General features: G+C 43.6%; 2 protein-coding genes across 10 annotated transcripts; both read left to right on the top strand.

The window, feature by feature from the left end:
• Positions 1 to 97: 97 nt before the first annotated feature.
• WDR53 (WD repeat domain 53) lies at positions 98 to 5,631 on the top strand. Of its 8 annotated transcripts, none has more exons than XM_061345281.1 (3): positions 98 to 138; positions 1,622 to 2,113; positions 4,350 to 5,631. In XM_061345281.1, exons 2-3 carry the CDS (start codon positions 1,637 to 1,639, stop codon positions 4,935 to 4,937), a joined length of 1,065 nt encoding a protein of 354 aa, XP_061201265.1. In that variant the 5' UTR covers positions 98 to 138; positions 1,622 to 1,636; the 3' UTR covers positions 4,938 to 5,631. The 8 variants fall into 8 exon arrangements, with proteins under 8 accessions (XP_061201265.1, XP_061201268.1, XP_061201271.1 ...); XM_061345284.1 differs by lacking the exon at positions 98 to 138 and adding an exon at positions 331 to 353; XM_061345287.1 differs by lacking the exon at positions 98 to 138 and adding an exon at positions 448 to 568 and having other exon boundaries at positions 1,622 to 2,155; positions 4,350 to 4,478.
• A 338-nt stretch (positions 5,632 to 5,969) lies between these two features.
• RNF168 (ring finger protein 168) lies at positions 5,970 to 19,482 on the top strand. 2 transcript variants are annotated; one of them, XM_061345273.1, is made up of 9 exons: positions 5,970 to 6,732; positions 10,297 to 10,440; positions 11,248 to 11,650; positions 12,610 to 12,953; positions 13,804 to 13,880; positions 15,752 to 15,928; positions 16,633 to 16,757; positions 17,057 to 17,144; positions 17,859 to 19,482. In XM_061345273.1, the coding sequence occupies exons 4-9, from the start codon at positions 12,653 to 12,655 to the stop codon at positions 18,918 to 18,920; spliced, it is 1,830 nt and encodes a 609-aa protein (XP_061201257.1). In that variant the 5' UTR covers positions 5,970 to 6,732; positions 10,297 to 10,440; positions 11,248 to 11,650; positions 12,610 to 12,652; the 3' UTR covers positions 18,921 to 19,482. The 2 variants fall into 2 exon arrangements, with proteins under 2 accessions (XP_061201257.1, XP_061201258.1); XM_061345274.1 differs by having other exon boundaries at positions 5,972 to 6,732; positions 17,862 to 19,482.
• The last annotated feature ends 1,900 nt before the right edge of the window (positions 19,483 to 21,382 follow it).

Genomic DNA, 21,382 nt, shown 5'->3' on the forward strand with positions numbered 1-21,382 from the left:
CGGCCCGGGGGCGCTCCTCGCCCAAGGCCCTCACAGCGAGGGGGCGCGCGCGCCCGGCGCCGCCATCACTGCCGCGGGCACCCCGCCCCGCCCCGCCCTCCGCGCATGCGCGGGCCTCGAGCGGCCGGCGGAGTGGAGGTGAGGCGGTGCGCGGGGCGCTGGGGGGCCCGGCCCGGCGGGGCGGGGCGGGCTCGGCTTCACAGCCCCCGCGGCCGCGGCGGGGGCTTGGAGGGCACGGACGCGGCGACCCTCCCGGCCTGGGACAGCCGCCAGAGCTGCGTGCGCTCCCCCGAGGAGCTGGCGTCCCGGCGCGGCGGGGCTGTCTTCCTTGATACCGTGATTGGGGCCTACCGGTGTGAGGGGCTGCGGAGGGGCTGCGGGGGGAAAGATGTTACCTCGGTTCTCGGCGTGCGAGAGAGTGGCAGGCGCGAGTGTGCGACACGAGTTGCGAGTAGGGTGTCCGGCGCTTTCTGTAGTGCATTTAATAGGTGCGACTGAAGTTTTCCTGGTGGAGTGGGTGAATTCTAGCTGCGGTTTAGATTGACAAAAAACACAGGCAAAAAGCACGGTAAAAATAAGTAAATAAATCTTTTATTGCCTAGCAGTGAGTAAAACCGTTGATACCGAGGCAGTGCTGTGGTCGCCAAAGCTGCTGCAGGGACAGCCATAGCTGTCCCGCAAACCTATCTTGGTTCTCCTTTTCCCCCACTCCAAAGCTTGTTTCGCTTTTGTGTGCCTTGGGATTTTCCCCCCAGTTACTTTTTTGCTGATTCGGTCCCCTGAACAGCCCTGTCACATGGGCTGCTGTGGGTGGTTTTGCCGAGGAAAGGACCCTGCGTGGTAAACTCGATGGGTGCGCTTTGAGACCCAGTTAAATGTATTGCAAACCTGGTCACTACCTGCCTCAAACCGGTAATGCTTTTTTAAAAAGATGACATTGTTGAGCTGTTTATGCTTTGGTGTTTACCAGTCGCAAGAAAAATACCTTTACTTTGGGAGCACAGAGTACACGATTTAAAATATATTCACGCAAATGTATGCTTTAAACTGTAATTAAGGCAGCTACTTTATCCCACTCGCATCAGTACAAGTTTCTCTCTCCAAGTATTGTGAGGCTGCTTTACAAACCAGTGTTAGGTACCGACTACCCAGTACCTCCACAGCTGGGTGAAAGATGGATGTCTGCATGTGCTCTCACACAGGCTGGAGCAATGTGACTCCTCTGCAGACTGACTTTACCAGTTTGCGGTCTTCCCCATGGTCCTTTCCGGTACCTCCCATTAGGAGCTGTGCCGCCTGTTTTGTTAAGTGTGCTATGTCCCTATGTGCTGAGGAAGCAGCTTTCACCTAGGCAGCCACGTCAGGGCAGATCTACTCCCTGTACTGCACAGGTACATGTGCTAGCACCACTGTCATTCCAAGCTGGTATTGCTGATGTTGGTGCTGTTTAAGCAACACTTGGGTACTGATTGTAAAGATGCCTGTTTTAATTGGCACTAGAGTTTCAAGTAGTTTACATTACCGTCCATGGGGTGGTCTTGTTGCTTTGATAAACTTTCTCCTGTAATGAGGCCAACACCATCTGAATTCAGGTTTTTTTTTTGTATGTTTGTTGTTGCAGAGGTGTCCCTGAAACATGGCAGTCAAATGGATTGGTGGACATTCATCTTCTATATTGTGCTTGAACGTAAACTCAGAAGGTCTGGTGGCTTCAGGTGCAGAGAGAGGCGAGCTAACGCTCTGGGATGGGGGAGGCACTCCAGCAGGACAGCTCCAGCTACCAGAGGCAGATGACGTGACCTCCGTGGTGTTCTCTCCTTGCTGTCCCACCAGGCTATACACTTCCCACGGAGAAACTATCAGTTTGCTGGATGTCCGATCCCTCAAGGAGCCCATTGAACGCTTCCATGTGAATGAGGAGGAGATCAACTGCCTCTCAGTGAATGAAACTGACAGTTTCTTGGCTGCAGCAGATGACTCAGGGGCAATAAAAGTTATGGACCTGGAAAACAAGAAAGTCACCCGGTCCTTGAGACACTCAAACATCTGTTCCTCTGTTGCCTTTCGACCTCAGAGGCCTCAGAGCCTTGTTTCCTGTGGACTGGACATGCAGGTGATTTGCATACAAGTAAATGGTTATTAGAGAAGCAAAACGGTAACTATTTACCTGTGCAGTGAGGCACCAACAGACTTTTGCCCAGAGTGAGAGTATGCAGCTTTCAGTCACCAGAAAGTTCCTTAAACATTCTAAAGTAGTTTTGGCGGAGAAACGAAGTGTTGAGATTATTTGTGCCATTTTCTACTCAGGAGTTCCTCTCTCTGTTTTTATTTTCTTTAATATTTACAATCTAAAAGTGAGCAGGGGGTGGGGAAATCAGAATATGGTCCAAAGCATGCTCATGCCACATTAGGCCCCTGTTGGACTGACCAAAATCAGAAGCTGTCCCTAGCGATCAGTTATGCCTGCAAATGAAAGGCAGGTGGTCATTAGGAAAAGGCAAAATGCTTGAAGCATACAGAAAGCTAGCAAGAACACAGGTACATAAATATCTGTCCAAGTGGTATGTATCATGTCAGGACAAGTCATTTTTATAACTTATCCTTAGTTCTGATTAACCTATTGGAAGCATTAAATATTCTTTACCTTTTATGCATCTCTATCCTCATTAAGAGGAAATTTGTCCTTTGCACGCCACTTTGCATGAAGGTTTTGGTTTTTTTCCAGAAGTTCCTTGGAAGCAGAAACAATGCTGCGAGGACAGAAAATACTTAATTTGCAGAAAACTTGTTAGCGCAGTGCTGTCTGTTATGAAAATGGGATTATTTGCCTTAAGCATTAGGACCCAGCCTCTCTGCTTTAGTGTGGTACACACAGTCGTTATGGGAAGTTTTGCCATTCATCGGATCAAAGTAGTTTTAATGTAGTGGCAACAGCACTCACTAAACCAGAAAAGTGCCAGGAACCAACATATTTTGAATGTCTTAGGTGTGATTTGGATTCCAGAAACACAGAGACAGTGTGATAACTCTTTTATGGCCCAAATTTAAAGACTCCTGTACTTTCTCCTGGAGTTAACTAGTGGAAGAATATTTTTATTGATAACAAAGTTTTGATTTAAAAAAAATCAAACAGCACACCAGTACTTCATTAGACTGACTTGTGCTTTCATACCTGTTGACCTTGAAACTGCTCATAATCAATTCAGATCTTAGAATAGCATTGAGAGAATTATTTTTAACTGATGCAGTATAAATCCATAGTCACTGAAATGCTCAATGAGACACAGGATTCATTTGGAGGCACAGTTGTTGTTCCATGAGGGACTTGGAGGAGATTGGGATTTTAAAAGCAAGTCTAAAGCACAACCCCCTCCCTTCTCATCAGGAAAAGAATGCCCTACCTCAATATGGGCATAGCACAAACCAGATCTATTCACAACCCAAAGACGTCTGTTTAAAAATGGGGGCCTGAACTACTGTTTGCCTTTTGCTGTACCATTTATCAAGCGCATTCGTGGAAGTGATTATTTTAGGACAAGTAGATGGCACAGGCAAAACTAAAATTCAGAATGATAAAGATTTCTCTTAACTGCTGCGTTTCTGCATCTCTCCTCTTTAATAACTGGTATGGAGTATATTATGATTGCTACTGCTGAGATGAATGCAAAAACATTTAGAACAGCTCTTTCATCCATTCTGTGGTCTGAGTCATTGACCCTGCTGAGTAGGGCGGTATGAGGGTTTGGAAAGCATGCTGTCAAGATCAGCCATATTTATCAGGTAAAGTTCACCCACTCCTCACAATGCATCTTCCATCCCTTGCACTCGTGCATAGTCTTTGCTCTGCTAAAGCAAGAATCACAGACTGGTTTGGGTTGGAAAGGACCTTAAAGATCATCCAGTTCCAGCCCCCTGCCATGAGCAGGGACACCTTCCACTAGACCAGGTTGCTCCAAGCCCTGTCCAACCTGACCCTGAACACTTCCAGGGATGGGGCAGCCACAGCTTCTCTGGGCAACCTGTGCTAGGGCCTCAGCACCCTCACAGGGAAGAATTTCTTCCTAATGTCAAATCTAAATCTCCTCTCTGTTGTCTCAAAGCTATTCCCCCTTGTCCTGTTACCACATTCCCTTGTCAAAAGTTTGTCTAGATTTCTTGTCAGCCCCTTGAGGCACTAGAAGCTGCTTTAAGACTCTTATCCAAGCTGAACAAGCCCAGCTCTCTCAGCCTGTCTCCACAGGAGAGGTGATCCAGCATGAAGCATGGTGGTTTAGTTTTACAGTTAGTGAAAGATCTGATCTTATGTAAAATGGATACATTACTGATTCATACTTTTTTTTTTTTTCAAGGTTATGCTGTGGAACCTGCAGAAAGCTCGCCCCTTGTGGACCAGAAACCTGCAGGAATGTGAAGCACAGGAGAACAGTCCACAGTCAGCTGGCCAGTTCTTCAACCCGCCGCTTGCACATTCCCTGTCTGTTGCATCCTGCGGCAACCTCTTTGGCTGCGGAGCTCAAGATGGTAAAGTCAGAATATTTAGAGTCACTGGTGTCAAGTTTGAACGTGAGCTGGAGTTTCAAGGTCACAGCTTGGGAGTATCGCAGGTCCTCTTTATGCCAGGAGCATACTGGTTGCTGACTGGAGGAAATGATGGGAAAGTCTTGCTTTGGGATGTCAACAGTGACATTGGAAAGCAACTGAAAAGCCCGGCAAAATCGCTGCAGAGGAGGAAGACCCATGCACCTGCTTCCACCAGAAAAGATGGGAAGCTCAACAAAGTGGCTTCAAATGAACATACTAGAATTTTACCAAAGGTAACCATTGAGCACGGAGAGAAGGTGAACTGGATTGCTTGTGCAGAGATCAAAGGGTCCAAAAGGGTATTAGTTGCTGATCAGAGTAGTTCTGTATCTGTGTATCCATTGCCAGAACACTAGACACTGAAATGTTTAAAGACATTTCAGGGCCAAAACCACTTCTCAAGAGTGTTTGAACGGAGTCCAGTTACACATGCTGACAGCAAACTGAACAGTGAAACCTGCGGCGTCTTTCAGAAGGGGAAGGGATTTGCTGTGTACTCACGCAAGTACTCGTAACTGGCTTCACACAACATTTTACAGCAATTGTTGGTATTCACTGCAGCTGTGTTTTACAGGGTTGGCAGTTTTCTTCTTGAATTTAGGTAAAATGGGTTTCAGTATATTTAGGGGTAATATTAGTTCATGACTAAGCTGACATAATTAAGGTTGGAGGACGAAATTCACACTAATGGGGATGCCCACAATGCTGAATGATGCTGAGCAGTATCAAAGATGCCACTGACTGATCCACTTGCACTTTGAACTATTGCAATGCTTTACATTACTCTCTCCTGGTAAACTGTGTCATAGCTTAAGTGGAAATACATTTTTCATTGGTCAGCAGCTGTGTATAAGACTAGAGAAGCATCAACTAATGAGTAATCCATTTAGTTTAACTGTCATTGCCAGTTGTTTTTTTTCACACTGCAGTAAGGAAAGGAGCAGGGGAAATGTTAACATCTGTTTACAGGGTCAGCTGTCTTATGCATTTAGTTGTCTTCCCAAGGAAGAATAACTATTACACTTGTCTTAATAAATGCTTTCTCTCTCACTGCTGTCTTGTGCTTATACTCACTGTAATATTGTCAGACTTACACACAATTGTTTCAAGATGTGTGTTGTGTACCCCATCACAGGGGGAACATGGAAGACCAAGGGCATGGCTCCCCCTTACCCAAGTACTTCCACTGTCTTCCCAAACCTTTAGAAACACAACGAGCAGAACTTGGCTCGTTAGAAATACCTCTCGATTTGCAAGATGTGGGTGGGAAGAATGTACTAAGTAGGAACATGGCAGCTTTTCACATGTTCAGTTCATGCTGGATTTCCTATGGAATGGGCAAATAACTAAAAAAAAAGTTGTGCTTTTTTCTTCCTTGGGCTGTCCTTAACCTTTCTCAAAATGGGATGCCTGGTACTGGCTAAAGACCTGCTTCACTGCTGTGGGCTTTGGGCTGTCTTGTTTCACCAGATGTGCTGTTACCAGAGGCACATTACCTATCTGCTTTTTTTCTTTTTCTGGATGGAAAAATTTCCAGCTCTTTTTTTTGCTCCTGAAAACTTAGCCACTTGTGCTGGCTGTCCTTCCTGTATGGAAGAGCTTCCAACCATCTTGGTTTTGCTCAAAGCAGCTCCCTGCAACCAAACACAACTCACTCTCATCCAGATCTGATTTCACCATCATAGCTTTCAAAAAACAGCAAGAAAAAAGGGCAATCTGTTCGTGCAGACACTAACAGCAGGAGAATTTGGCCCAAGACATGAACTGTGGGTGGGTGCTACAGCAAAATGAAGCCAAAACGCAGCAAAAAAGCTAAATACTGTAGGTAGCCCTCATTTCAGAATTCATTTATGTATGACGACAGACAGGACCAGTGGGTCAGAGGAAGTGGTCCGTATGCTTAGTTCAGTATGTGATACGTTTATGAGCATGTGTCTGTGCATCTATGACCTATATTTGGATATAGAGTCTATAAAAAGCCTTGGTACAAACAACCTCCCGCAGGAGTCAGATCCCCTGTCCTTGTTGTTGCTGCCTGCTTCAGGAGAAAGAATCAAGCCCACTCCAGCTTTTATTTCTTCTCTTCGTGCTTTTCAGGAAGATGGCTAAAGCCAGCATTTCCCTGCGCTCCCTGAACGAGACGTTAAACAGGTCATTAAAGGGTTGTGCTGGCACTGTGCTGAGGGACAGGGAAGGACAAGGGGCAGGGGAGCGGAGAAAGGACTATGCGTTAGGAGGACAAACCTGTGCTTCCTTTGCCATTTTGATGGGTGAATGGATGTAAATATACATTGTGTGTATATGGGAAGGGGAGTAATTCATGGGCAATCTTGTGTTTCTCCTTTAGTTGCTGGGGAGGAGGGGTGAATGCCGTTTTGGCCAGCCTACAAACTGCTAGTCCTGGCTGTTCGCTGCAGGATTTGTGTAATTGCTCCATCAGCAAAAGCCTGTAGCTGCATGAAGTGTTGCTGGGTGATTATGAGTAACGGGAAATTCAGGTTCACACTCTAATATCGTTGTAAATGGGAGGTTTGGGATGAACTTCTGAAGGGTTCAAAGACAGGAAGTGCTGGTTAACATTAACATCCCCTTTCCCCTGAGAGCAGACCTTTCTTAGAAGTTTTAAGAAGGGTGTTCAATGTTGCTGAGGAATTGGGACATAGGTGACATGGATTCACCCTCCATTTTCAAAGTCTGTACTCGGAAGAGGAAGACTTTACCGACAGGTTCATTGCCTTCATGTGTAATACTCCAGCCTCAGCTGTCCCTGCTGGCACCAGTCCATGTGTTTAGCTGCAGTGCGACAGCACAAGTCGCTTGTAGATGGTGTCTCTAACCAGATGCGCAACAATTGCAGGATCAAATATAAGCCATGAGCCCAGCTCTTCAGGAAAAAGAGTTGGAAAAGAGTGAAATTTTCCAGAGTCTTCCCTCTTGGTGGATTTTCACATAGTGGTTTTCATATACTCCCTTTGACATACTCCTGTGCACTTGGTATCAAGCAAGAAATTTTTAAGTCAGCTTAAGTGTCACATATACAACTCTGGTTTACCTGTAGTAAAAATGATCGTTGTCTGTTGAGAGCATCACAGCTGATGGAATTCAGTACTTCTGCTTATGAAATTAGCGACCAGTCAAGGTACTAACATTGATCACCAATGGCTTTTATGACTCCAATTAACCACAAAAAACCCAACCCAAACCTAGAGACCTGACCAGAGAGAGAAACAGAAACATGGGAAACACTCCGGAACTTAAAAAATGAAAACTAAGTCTGTGGGGAAACTGATTGCAGAAGTGTGGATCTGACTGGTAACGTGAAGTAAGTGTAATGGTAACTTCACTTACATTAAAGGAAAAAGTGTTTAGAGGTCATGGCTGAAATGAAAGCAGGAAGTTTAATCCATTCTTCATTTCCTTCAGAACTTGGATCCAAGAAGCAGCAGCACCAATTCCCTTGGAATTTGCAAAAAGATGTAGCAGATTAGTTATGGAGATCCATCCTACTGTGGTGTGACTGAACAGAAATTTTTAGAACCAAAATTAGCAAATGATGAAATGTTTGCTTACAGATGCTTAAAACTGCACAAGTGTAGTTTACAGACAGGCAATACACCTGGTGTCAGAAAGTGCTGGAAAGACAGAACGTATCAAATTCTAAAGCACTGGACTAAAGGTCTATTATTTAGAAATAACACTCTTGTTATTCCAAAAACTCCTGCTACTGGAGTTTCTGAACCATTGCCTCATATTATCTTATTAGACTGCTGCTCTCTCATTGCTCAGCTATAGCTATGAAGTAGAGCTGAAACTTATTCACAGCAAATACCAGCCCACCTTACCTCAGCTTATTCACTTGGTTGCTCTGCGTTGACAGACTTGATCCCATTATTATCCTATGACCTCTTCCAGTTCTTCTGAACTACCTGCATTTCTACAACACAAGGTCCATTTCCCAATTAAAGTTCTATCTCAGTCCTAAATTCTCTTGGCCAATGCACACATAAATACATGTAAATGGGTGAAAGCCCCACCCAAAACTTAGTCCAGGAATGCATCAGGACAGACAATAATTTGTTGAAATCAAACACCCTGTCAGAAACATGCCCAGTTCCAAAATCCCTGTTCTGACCCAGCAGGGGACAGGAGGCTCTGAGCAATAAACATCTTGCTGAAGCAAGAGAAGTTCTTCCAAGGTAAGATCAAGATGAAAGCAGCTTTCCCAAGACTGTCAAAGAAGTCTCCTAGCCTCAGCAAACAACCAGAAAGTGTTAGACAAGATCTGTACAAGCTGCCACTCAGACGATGGATTAAGGTCAGGGAGACTCAGGAAACTATGTCCCTGTTGATGCCTCTTTATTTTCTTCTCATTCAGGTCAACTGCAGGCAGAATCTAAAGCAGAACAGAAAGGCAGGTAGACAGGGGAGCTACTCACAGTGTAGCAATGGTGTTCTTGATCTTAAAACAACTGGCTAAAAAATACTGTGGAGTGTGAATGAAAGAAGGGAAGACTTTTATATAATCTGCTGCTCATGCTATCTAAAGTTAGCCTCTATTTGTTATATTTTCAATGTCATCACCTGAAAGCTACTGTGTATTTTGTCCTTATAAAAAAGTTCAGCCAAAGATAAAGGAAACAGGATCACAACAAACAAGGTAAAGACCTTAATATGGTATTTAACACAGGTAATCACAATTCAGCATCCAGTTCTGTAAACATTAGCATGATAAAATCATAGTAGTAACAGAAGCAGGCAGCAAACTGGGGATGAAGAGAGAGATGCTACAGAAAAAAAAAGTAGGGCCTTGCTCATACTAAAATCTAGCCAATGGCATAGTTTTTGTTTAACTGATACAGCCTGAAGTTCTGCCAGTAAAATGCAAAGAAAAATAACAGAAGTCTAGAAGAAATAGCTGATGCGCTGCTAGTACTTGTCAAGTACATAGTACTGAGGTGTTTGCTCAGTTTTTAGGAAGGAACTTTGAATGATTCATATGTTGATAGCTTTGAGATCCTCAGGATTCTTCAGAACACACCTCGATGTAAATCACCTCAGAGCCTAACATAAAGAAAATGATCTTCACAAAAACCACCCCTGGAAGGACAGAAGCCCAACACACCCTACTCCCCGAGTAAAGAGCAGCAAATCCCAGCTATGAAGCAGTTTTCTTATTGCTGGTTTACTAAGGTGGTCTTATTACACTGTTTTATTGTGGAAGGACAGTCCTACAAAATAGAAAACCAGAGCAGGATGAGCTGATGGGAGAAGAGAAATACTGCGGGTGGCTTGTTTATTATTTGTGTCACTTTTAATCTGAGGAAGAATGAGTTCTGCTCAATGTCAGATGGAAATGGTTCAAAAGATCCTGACACCACAAGTAAAAGCATAAATCACCTCAAAATGTAATTTGAGAAAAAACCCTGCACAACTAATGCTAATGCAAGTGGTTGAGACCTGCAGACATATCTACATACAAATCTTGCATCTGTATTTACAAATTATAAGACCTCTGAACCAGGGAAGGGCAAAAAACCTTTGGGCTGTGTCAAAAACCCCTTAATTTCCAGTGGTGCATGTTCTCATATAGCTTGAGAGAAGCCTCAGAAAGGCATCTGGATCTGTTCACAGTGTGTGTGACCCACCATCACGGCAGAAAGCACCACCCATTGATGCCCAAGTACCTATGAAACACGCTTGTTTTCCATCCCTCAGAGTAGAAACCAAGCTGCAAACCTTGGAGGCTCTCTTCACAGACCTGGACTCAAGCTTGCACACACTGGTGCAGAAGTTTGATCTGCAGGCCGAGATGATGGAGAAAGAGCTGAGCCAGGATGCCCTGTGGATACCAGAGGGGAGGTGAGCACTGGGAGGGTAGGATTGGTCCTGGTCCTGCACATGCAGGTGGTGCTGGGGTGGCTCCAACACGGGGCTGTACAGCCTGTACTGACGTATTTACCTTTCAAGGCCCTGGGGAGACCTTAGAGCAGCTTCCAGTGCCTAAAGGGGCTGACAAGAAATCTGGAGAGAGGCTTTTTACAAGGACTTCTGATAGCGACAGGACAAGGGGGAATGGCTTTAAACTGTGATTCTATGATTCTTTCCCAGCTGAAATGGCTATTTATTGCAGAACTGGGTAATCTGAGGAAAAACTGAGGTTCCTTTGATAGCTGGTTCTTCAGAAAACAAAACTAACAATACAGGCTGTGAAATAGTTATGTGGTTTAAAACCCATGCCATTTCAGGATAGTGGGGACATCAAGCCTGCCTAACTTTGCGTAACTTTGTCCCACAGTAAGTGCAAGAAAAAAACCCAAACCACCTCATTAACACCGATTACTTTATTTGAGGCCAGAAGACTCCCATTTTTTGCTATTTAGTCTTTCCATCTCTTGCTTCTGGAGCAGCTCTTGTTTTCCGCACAGGGGGGAAGCCGGCTCTCGTCAGGCTGCCCTCCAGCGAGACCCGCGGGTAACGCTTTATGGCCGAAATGCCTGTTCAGACAATAGACCCGCAACCCTGCGGTTCCCCGCAGACCCGCAGCGCGCCGCGGGGCTGGGTGTGGCAGAGGACGGCTGTCACCCCGGTTCGGGCCGTCACCCCGATGCGCTCCTGCCCCCCGCCGGTTGCTCCACCGAAGCGCCCTCAGTGTCTATTTCCCGACAGGCCCGACTCGGAGGAGGAGCGAACGACAGCGCGGCGGGAGAGGCCTGCCAGCGCGGGCCGGGGCGGAGCGGGCGGCGGGCTGGCGGGCAGCGCTACGGCGGCGGCCATTGCAGGAGGCCGCGGCCCTGCCTGCCGCCGCGCCCCCTCCGGGGAGCCGCAGCTCGGTGGGTGCTGACTCCTTGCCGTGACCGCTCAGGGACCGGGGTGTGCGGGGGATGAGAGGCAGCCGCCGGCGGGGAGAGCCAGCCTCGTCCGTAGCTGTGCGGCGGCGTACCTGTGTGCCAGGCCGCGGCTGTGGTATGCGGGGCTGCTCCGCCGCCCTGCCTCCGTCGCTGGGTATCCAAGGCCTTCTCCGAGCGTCCAGTGTTCTGTCTGCGTACTAATCGAGCTGAGCCCAGAGCAGGTACACATGGACTGAGTGGGTCTTTTTACCAAACTGCCTGGAAAAATGTTATTTTATTTTTTAAATTGAGAGTTTGTTTTATCGGCAAAGGGAAATCAGAAACAATAAAACCCAAATTAAAATGTATTTGTCTCCATGTCGAGTTCCTGCGTGATTGAAATTGCAGCCTTTCTCTCAGAAAGACCTCAGCTCTTTTTGAAGGTGGCTGTTTCTGAGAAGCTTATAAAAACTGATTAAGTTCCTATAACTTAAAAAAAGCAAAGAAAAAAATAGGGTTTTTTTCATCTTTTTTATTTTTTGCTGTAGGTGTTTCTTAGTTTCTGTTTGTGGGCCAAGTGGAAAAGTCCTGTGGGGAGAAGTGATAGGAAGGCTGGATGATCCCCACCTTTTTAACTCATACAAGAAGATGCTGAAGTGTTGAATGCATTGGTTAATTTCTTGCTTACATTAACAACAAGTATTTTGACATCTTAGTCTCAGCTTAAGCAAATGGTTGAGGAGGAACACTCTCTCCTCTGATGCACAGGGATGTTGTAGTTCACCTTCAGAACGTGCTGGAACGAAGTCTGTACCAGAGCAGCTTTTGAAGGATGAGCATGTACTGAAAAACTGAGCAGAAGGCCAAGGTAACTGTGGTGACAAATCCACCAAACGTGAGAATAGTGTGTCACTAGTACAGAGTAAATGCTGGAAGAAATCTTACCACCTTTCCCCCCTCTCCTTACTACCTGTTTGTTATCCCCAAAGCATCTGTTACAACTCATAGGAAACTGGTAGGAAAATCTGCTACAGTTTCTTCATGTCTTCTGGAAAGATTTCTTTCTCTCAGAGTCTGCTCATGAGCAAAAGTTACCATGTAAGCAGACTTCTTTAATATTTTGATAAAGTAGCTGTAAAACTGAGCATTTTCTTTTATAGTCATGATGGGAAGTAAAATACATGTTTCTTTTTGCTTTCAGGTACTGATGTTGTACTAGTCTTGTTCCCCTACATCAAGCCAGTATGTCGAAGAAATCAGGGGCTCTGCTTTCCTTGTCTGACTGCCTCTGCCCAATCTGCATGGAGATCTTTGTAGAGCCTGTGACGCTGCCATGCAACCATACCCTCTGTAACTCCTGTTTCCAGCTCACAGTTGAAAAAGCCAGTCTTTGTTGCCCTTTTTGCCGGCGTCGAGTCTCTTCTTGGGCCCGATATAATGCCCGCAGAAATACTCTTGTCAATTGGGAGCTCTGGGAAAAGATTCAGAAGCATTACCCGAAGGAGTGTGAGCGTAGGATTAATGGACAGGATTTGGAAGAGGAAAGTAAGTAAAATGTCATTTGTCCTGGGATGTCTCTGTGTTACCAAATTAATAACTGTTGGTGGACTTTGGATGTTGTGAAACAAGAAGCTGTGCAGATGTTAGTGCTAGCAAATGCAGTGTCAGAGCTCTCCTGTGAAAGGTGCTTGTGAGGCAGAGAAATGGGCACCTGTGCTGTTTCCATGTGTAGGTCAGAGAGGGAGTTATATTTGTGCATTTAGGTGCGTATTTTTTCATGTGTTCTGCACAAAGTGTTGGTATGTGGCTGCCTAGCCTTGCAAAGCCTGTAAATCATTACAGATACAACTTTGGCTATGAAATCTGTAAGTGGAGTATTTGTGTGTGTTTATCGCTGGAGAATAAATGTAGTGGTTCAAAGTTGTTCACTCTTAGATGCTATTAATTAGTGTGATTAGAAATTACAGGGCTTTAGTCTGTGCAAGAGTCTCTGAGCCTAAAATTGTGGTGTCAGAGAAAAGGAAGTGAAATCTGATTAATTCTTTGAAGAAGGATTTTTGGGGGCTGTTACGTTGCAAGCTCCCTTGGGGGAGGCTAATTGGTAGGTTGGTTCTATGACAAGTTGCGGCCCTTGCTATATTAAGAAGTTCTTTCAGCAGCAAAAATCAAAAGACTTAAGTTAAGGCCAGTATATGTATTTGCTTCATATGCAGTGCTTGGAAAACTGCACTGGCTGTTCTGTAACACAGTGCTTTCTTCCACACCACTTGATGTAAGACACATCATTCCTGTGACAGGGTATGGAAATAATCTTTTGTTAAAATATTTTCTTGTTGACTGTCATGATATTGTTTAGTTCCTTGCTTAGTTTTTTCCTCTCTCTCTTCTCAATTAGTCTGTGTCCCCCATCCGCAGCACCAGCTGAGCAAGCCTGGGGAGCTGAGGCAGGAATATGAAGCAGAGATTATCAAGGTAAGTCTAAAAATATATTTAAAAGCATAAATGCTTTGTGTCTGGTTATTTTAATTGTTCCCACAAACAGCTGTAATGTTGTTTTATGAAAAAGAGAGTTTATATAGCTCTTGCTGCTGCAAGAACACACTGGTCATTCCTGAGGTATAAATTAAATTTCTGTCCTTTATGGAAGAGGAGAGACTTCCTTGTGTGCAGAAGGGTTCCTTCAGGGTTAGAGTGTTACCTTTCACTATCTTCAATCCTGGCAACATACTAAATGTCTTTTATAGGTCCTCAGATGCACATAGCTTATTTTGTACTAGCAAACGTAAAAATTTTGGATTGTTTGGGCTTTGGTCTTGCACTGCTTCATTTTCCTCCTTAAGTAACAGACCACAGTTAGGTGAGCTTTAGTAATACCTAGTTTTTTCTTCTTTTTACTTGCTCACTCCCTGTTTTATCTGTGTTCATTTGAAAATCAGAATAGATTTTTTTAAGAAATCTTAACGGTTGCCTGTTTAAGAATCCTTCTTCCAATTTGGACATGGTAGTAGTAAGAATTTGTCATGGTTTAAGCCCAGCCAGCAACCCAGAACCACGCAGCTGCTCGCTCACTCCCCCCCCTTCCTGCCCCCGCTCCCAGAGGGATGGGGAGGAGAATCAAAAGAATGTAACTCCCACTGGTTGAGATAAGAACAGTCCTGTAACTAAGGTATAACACAAAACCACTGCTGCTACCACCAGTAATAATAATGATAAGGGAAATAACAAGGGAAGAGAATACAGCCGCTCACCACCTGCTGACCAATACCCAACCTGACCCAAGCAATGATCTAGCCCTTCCGGGTAACTGCCCCCAGTTTATATACTGGGCATGATGTGCTGTGCTCTTTGGCTAGTTTGGATCAGGTGTCCTGTCTCTGCTTCCTCCCAGCTTCCTGTCCTCCCTGGCAGAGCATGAGGCTTAGAAAGTCCTTGGTCAGAGTAAGCATTACTGAGCAACATCTAAAAACATTGGTGTTACCAACATTGTTCTCAGGCTGAAAGTCAAAAACACAGCACTGCACCAGCTACTAAGAAGGAGAAAAATGACTGTTACTGCTGAACCCAGGACAGAATTATAGTTGGAAATAGTATCAAAATGCTCCTTTTCCTGACAGCCCTGTTGATTGTTACAAGAGCAGAAGTTATGAGCAGAGGACTGTGGTATTCTCTTTTATGGCAGTTAAGGGATAAGATTGATTGGTAGCAACAGTACCGATGGTTAATGGAGATGGGGCCCAAAAGCAATGAAATAAGTAATGGTGTCTGCTGCCAATCATAAGACATCAATACATGATTTCTAACAAACTCACACTTAACTTTTGTAGTATTACAGTTTGATGCTCTTCTCTAAAGCAAATTGCCAAATTCCATTGCCCAGTTAAGAAAGCTTTATTCATTCTTGAAGTGTCCTTGTGGAGTTACTGATAACTGATTTATCAAGAGAGGTCTGCCTTAAGGAAGGTAGATGTAATGTTCTTAGTCTGCTGCTGCTGCAGACCAAGAAGCACGTTTCATCTCTGGACCCATGTATTTGGAGATGTTTAGATTTTGTTACTAACATTTTGAAAAGGTAATGGAATTTAACCTTGCAGGTGAGCAAGGTTAATGGTATAGTCTTACAGGAACCAGAAGGTAGGTCACTGATATCAAACTGAAGACCTTACACACAGTGTTAGTTTCATTCTTAATCTTTGGAGACTTGTAATTAAATACTGGTTTTGAAGTGTGCTATGGCTTTGTGAAGAGTGCATTGTTCACATTTAAGGAGAGTCAGCTGAAGGGTTCTGGCATACAGTGTGGTCCTACAGTAGTAACCAGATGTATTTAAAAAAAAACTTTTTTAGGTGGAGGCAGAAAGGCGAGCACATGAGCAAGAGGTGAACAAAGCAAGTGAGGAATACATTCAGCGCCTTCTGGCAGAGGAGGAGGAGGAACAGAGATTGGCAGAAGAGAGGCGAAGGGAGATGGAGAAACAACTGAAGCAAGATGAAGAGTTGGCCTGGCGGCTGAGTAACAGTCTGGTGAGTTAGAATCAAGGGGGACAGTAGAAAACATTGATACAGTCCAAGCAACTTAGATTTTTATAGCAAAAATTAAAACTTTGAATGAAATAATTTTATTGTAATTGTAGTTGGAAGCTGTTGTTGGCCTCTGGCACTTCAGATCGTTGATTGATTGTTAATTTTTGAAGAACCAGCAGGAGAGTGAAATACCCTAAACATTCCTGTCTGTGTAATATGCACTTGAAACGTGTGCTCTGGATGTTTTCATTGTGATACATTTTGAAACATTGGTTTTCCTCCGAATACTTCCTTTTCTCCATGATTTTAAAAATACTTGTTTGGAAGAAATTGATGTCTGTAACCTGTACTGAAAAAAAATGCACAGTGAAAGTTTACCTTGTGTTTTGGGCTTTTTTGTTGTTTCTTTATTTTGTTAATTTGTTTGGGGATTTTGGTTGGTTGGTTTTTGCTACCTGATAATATGATGATGAAGCCTGTGTATTTACTTGAGGAAAACCTCCTCCCATAATACTAGATGCAGGAAAGTGTACAGAGCATGTATCATTTCTTATTCCATAATGATACATTACTTACAGTTGTAGAATTCTTTGGACCAAAGTAACTAATTCTGCAGGATAAAGGAAGTAGTTTTCTGTTTTTTCTCCAGTTTGCATCGTGTTTTGTTTTACATAACACTATATTGTCTGTCTTTGTCATTGAAGAATGATGATTCCAAAGGACATGGGCTCAGCAGTCCTGCACGAGCAGGTAGTGTCTCACTTGAAACATCCCCAGCTAATTTGTGCAAGACGAAGAGCAAACCAAGCAACTCTGAAGACATTCAGAAGTAAGCAATTAAAATTTTTCTCTTTAATTATTAGTCTTTTTCTTGGTATAACACCCCTTATCTCCATCTGCTTCTTTGGAATCCTGTAGTCCAACTTTCCTGGATAATCTGGGGTAAATGTAAACCATTGCATGTTAAAACATCTCCTCAGAGGATAAAATGGAGAATGGAAGCACTTGTCCTTCTCTTCTTGTTTTTCTTTGTCAGAATGAACCGGAAGATCTCAACTAGTGCAAAGTGCTGACAAGGGGGGAAAAAAAAAAAAAGTTTTAAAAGGTGTTTTCTTTTTACTTTTAAAGGTACCTGTCTCCAAAGCTTCATCATACATTGGGATCAGCATCATTCTCTAGAACAAGAGGAAGAGGCAGGAGTGGCTCTGGCTCTGCGGTAACTAGAATAATTTTGTTAGAAATGTCAGTGTTAATAATTATGGGTTAACTTTCCCCTTGCCTGGAGGATTGGCAGTCCTGTATTCCCCTGCCACATCAGCCCTGTCCAGTTTATCTTGCTCTTTTGGAAATACCTTTAGTAGTCAAGATTTCTCAACATAGAAAGGGAAGAAACCATGCTTGACAGTCTGCAGATGTGCACCTACGGCTTACTTTGATGTTTACCTTGTATAGCCTTACAGGCACCTTACCTGAATGTCTTCAGTGAGCTCTGGTTCCAACCAGTGGTGTCTAAAACTAGAATGATGGTTCTGGAGCTCACTGGAGGAGGTTGCGCTCTGATTTTTCATCATTCCATGAGTCTGTCTTAGCTGTCCTGTTTGGCTTCAAAAGATGATGAGCAGGCTTGAATAGTTGATTTGAGTCATTGATGAGAGGAGAATGCAGCAGTTGTGTTTTCAGTCCTTTAGCTGGACTTCTGTAGCTTTTCTTCAATATTTTCTTTATTATTTATAATAATGTACATTAATTATGTATTTTTTAATAATAATACATTAATTATGGTTGGTGGGTTTTTTTAAGAGAAGAATCCAAGTTAACACCCCAGAGTAGTTATGAACAACACAACTATGAGAAGTGAGAGTTGCATTTTATTCATACCCATTGGCTTTTGCTAAATTTACTTTATTAGTGGTCTCTCCCTTTTTTTCAGGAGACCAATGGCAATGAAGGCAGGAGTTCAGCGTGGCAAGATGAGCAAGAGGAAATGCCAACATTGTCTCCACAGCTGACCAGTGTCAATAAAGATTCCAGTGCTATGGATTCATTTTTGGAATCGTGCATGAACTATTTCAGTACCTCGGCTTCAGGAGAAATTACTGCTGTCAAGCAGGAAGAAACATCAGGAACAAATTGTGTAGAAGAAATTCCAGATGCATTGCATGGAATCACAAAAAGGGAAGGCTCTGGAACAGTTCTTAGATCTAAAGGAGAAGATGATGGAGGTGAGTCAGACAGTGGCAGTTTAACACACGTAGAAAGCATAAACCTTAAAAATTCTGCTGGAGCTCATACCTGTATTCAGTCAGCAGCAAATTCTGTAGTGTCTGACAGCACAAGTGTGGTATGTGACTTTATGAAGGTGGCTAGACACTCGGATGAAGAGAAGCCAGAGAGCCTGCAGAACACTAAGAAGACTCCAAAAAGAAAGTTGTTGGAGCCACCAGCTGAAGAAGTGGTTGACTTTTGTGTGCTTGATAAGAGGAGAAGAACTTTTCCGGAAAGTTTGGAGGAGGAAGGGAAGCAGATAAATGATTTTAACTTGCAAATGCAGAAAGCCTTTGAACAGGAGATCTATGAAAGACGAATGCAAGAGGAACAGGACAGGCTTCTGGCTCTGCAGCTGCAAAAACAGATTAACAAGGAGGAAAGGACGCTTAATCGACAAAAGGGCTCTCCAGATCAGTATCTGCTTCGCACCAAACCACCTCAGTTGGGGAAAGACTCTCCTGCTAGAAAGGGAAGTCCTAAGGTGGCAAAAGACTCAAAGGTATCAAAAAAACAGGCTGAAACAAATCACCGCAAAACTCGCAGAGGTTCTTGCAATGAAAATTGGCAGTCACCTGCCAGAGTCCGGATGAAATCACCCAGCATCAAGGGAGGAAAGGTGCTGAACTGTGTGGTTAATACCAGTGATGCAAATGATATTTGTTCACTACCTAAGAATAAGCAAAAGACGATCCTTCAGATGTTTAAAAGCCCTGTTGCAGAGTAGATCAGCAGAACCACAGACACGTGGTGGAATGAGAATTAAAGCTGTGGTAATGCTTTCTCCTGTGTTGGGCAAAGCTTCCTGCGAACAGTTGTAAAATTGTTGGTTTGGGGGGGGATCACTTTAGGCCACAGAGAGCTCTGTATTTTGAGGAGTTTTAATAATGTACACCCCCAGTCTTTAAAAAAATGTAATTGTTCTTTTCTTGACTGCAGCTTATTTTCTAGCAGTTACATTTACATAATTTTGAATGCGAATACTGTTAGTGTTTAAAAACAAAAATAACTGATGGTCTGATCTTAAAATGAGAGTTTGGAGCCTTTTGTGGGAAGGACGCATGTTCCACAGAGGTTAAGCTAAAGCTAAAAAATTAGTCTGTATTTCCAGTTGTCTGCCAGCTGCAAGGTTGAAGCTTCACTCAACACAACCACTGGTCTGTTTAATTGAAGCATGTTACTGGAATTTAGGCTGTTTGTTGAATGGCATTGTTCACACAACAGGTAACAAGAGTGTAACTGCACAGCTGGTCTTGCAGGTACAGTTTTCATACACTTTCTTAGAGAAAGTTCTCATTCCCCTTTCTTAGAAAAAGAGGAAAAAAACAGGTCATTCCCCCAAAAGAGGAAAAAACCAGGCCATTCCCCCGTTGCCAAAGCCAAGGATTTTTCATAAATGCCAACAGTATAAGTGGTTGTGGGCTTATATTTGTTTCTGTTCGTAGAGGTCACTTATGCAAATCTGGCAGTTACTGTCATTAGGAAAAGATACTTTTGTTGTCTTAACTGCTGGTGTTCTGCAGCTTAATTTTTGTGCAGTAGTATTACCTATGTTTAGTGCTATTTAATTTTTATACTCAGACTGGTTTGAGTTTGATTAAAAATGCATCGTATTACAAAAATGTAGTTCAGAAGACAGTTATGATGGAGAAAGTTAAACCAAAAGGGGAAGGAGCAGCTGAAGTTGTCAGAAATGACATAACTGTAATTAAAGATTCACATAACTACAATGCCTGGCTGGAACTAACTCAATTCAAATAAATTACCACTTAGAGGTGTGGGGAAGCTGAGGCCTGGAGGAGGTTGAGGCTGGTGAAGAGGTGACCAGCTGCTACTCAGCAGGAGTATTCTTCCTAGATTGTTTTATCTGTTGCTATTATAAAGACATCTTTTGACCTTTCTTTGCTTGTAATGAGATACTTTTCCCCTTTCCATGTTTAAAAGACAGCAAACTACAACTCTGCGTTGCCGACGTTTTTGTGTTAGTCACCAATGTTAGCAAATGTTTTAAATGTATTCTTTTTTTGAACCTCTGTAGAGGTGATGATCTTTAACTTGGTTCTGGGAAATCAGTAACAAAGTCCTTGACAGCAGTATCTTCTGATGTTTTAAGTTTTAAAGCAACAAATACTGAAATTTCATTGAAAGCACAAACAGCACATCAAGCAAAATTGTGAATTGTGCTGTTTGTTTCCCTGCGTGTCTCTAGTAATGGGAGGGTTTCTCATAAACGAATGATGTGTTCCGAGATGGTTTTTGAGAAAGTTACAACTGGAGACCAGCTGCAGGTCATTCAGTTTGCCTCTTGCTGCCTCAGCTGTTGTGCTGGAAGAAGTATAGATCTGTTTCTGTTTAATCTTGACCTTTGTTCGGGTTGTTTTCCGTCTTACCCATGTAGTCAAATACAATCATTAATTAAAATATTCTTAAAGGCAGAGGTAGTGACTGTTTTCATGCTAGTGACAATTGTTCTTTCCAGTCATTATAAGCACGTAAGAAGTAAACTCTCGATTTTCAAAATATATGAGGAGAAAGCATTTTTTAAGTCTGTTCACCTTTGGTTTACAATCAGTTTCTGAAGTCTGATCACTAGTTTTAACTTGCTCAAAAGATGGTACCTGCTCTGGCACTGCTTCTCTGGGTTATTGCTGATGGGTGTAATGGGTTCTTCAGGACTTCAGAGCAGGTTGGGAATTATCTGGAGAGGTGCAGGGTAGTTCCTGGTCTCTTCCCACATAACGTCGCCCCTGCAGCCACCTCATGAGCATGCCTGATGCAGCTGTCTCTGCAGCTTTAAACACTTTGTTTCTATGGTCCTGGCAGTCCTGCTGTACCCCTCTAAGGGTTTGGAATGCTGGCCCTGTTAGGCTTTTTGCATTTTACTCTTTGGTTTTAGAATCATAGAATCATAGAATAGTTAGGGTTGGAAAGGACCTCAAGGTCATCAAGCTCCAACCCCCCTGCCATGGACAGGGACACCTCGCTCTAAACCATATTACCCAAGGCCTCATCCAACCTGGCCTTGAACACTGCCAGGGATGAAGCATTCACAACCTCCCTGGACAACCTATTCCAGTGCCTCACCACCCTAACAGGAAAGAATTTCCTCCTTATATCCAATCTAAACTTCCCCTGTTTAAGTTTTAACCCATTACCCCTTGTCCTATCACTACAGTCCCTAATGAAGAG

The sequence above is a fragment of the Neopsephotus bourkii genome, unplaced genomic scaffold (assembly GCF_033783945.1).
Source record: "Neopsephotus bourkii isolate Nb327-2 ecotype Australia unplaced genomic scaffold, CSIRO-AGI_Nbou_v1 NB_234, whole genome shotgun sequence".
Classification (NCBI taxonomy): domain Eukaryota; kingdom Metazoa; phylum Chordata; class Aves; order Psittaciformes; family Psittacidae; genus Neopsephotus; species Neopsephotus bourkii.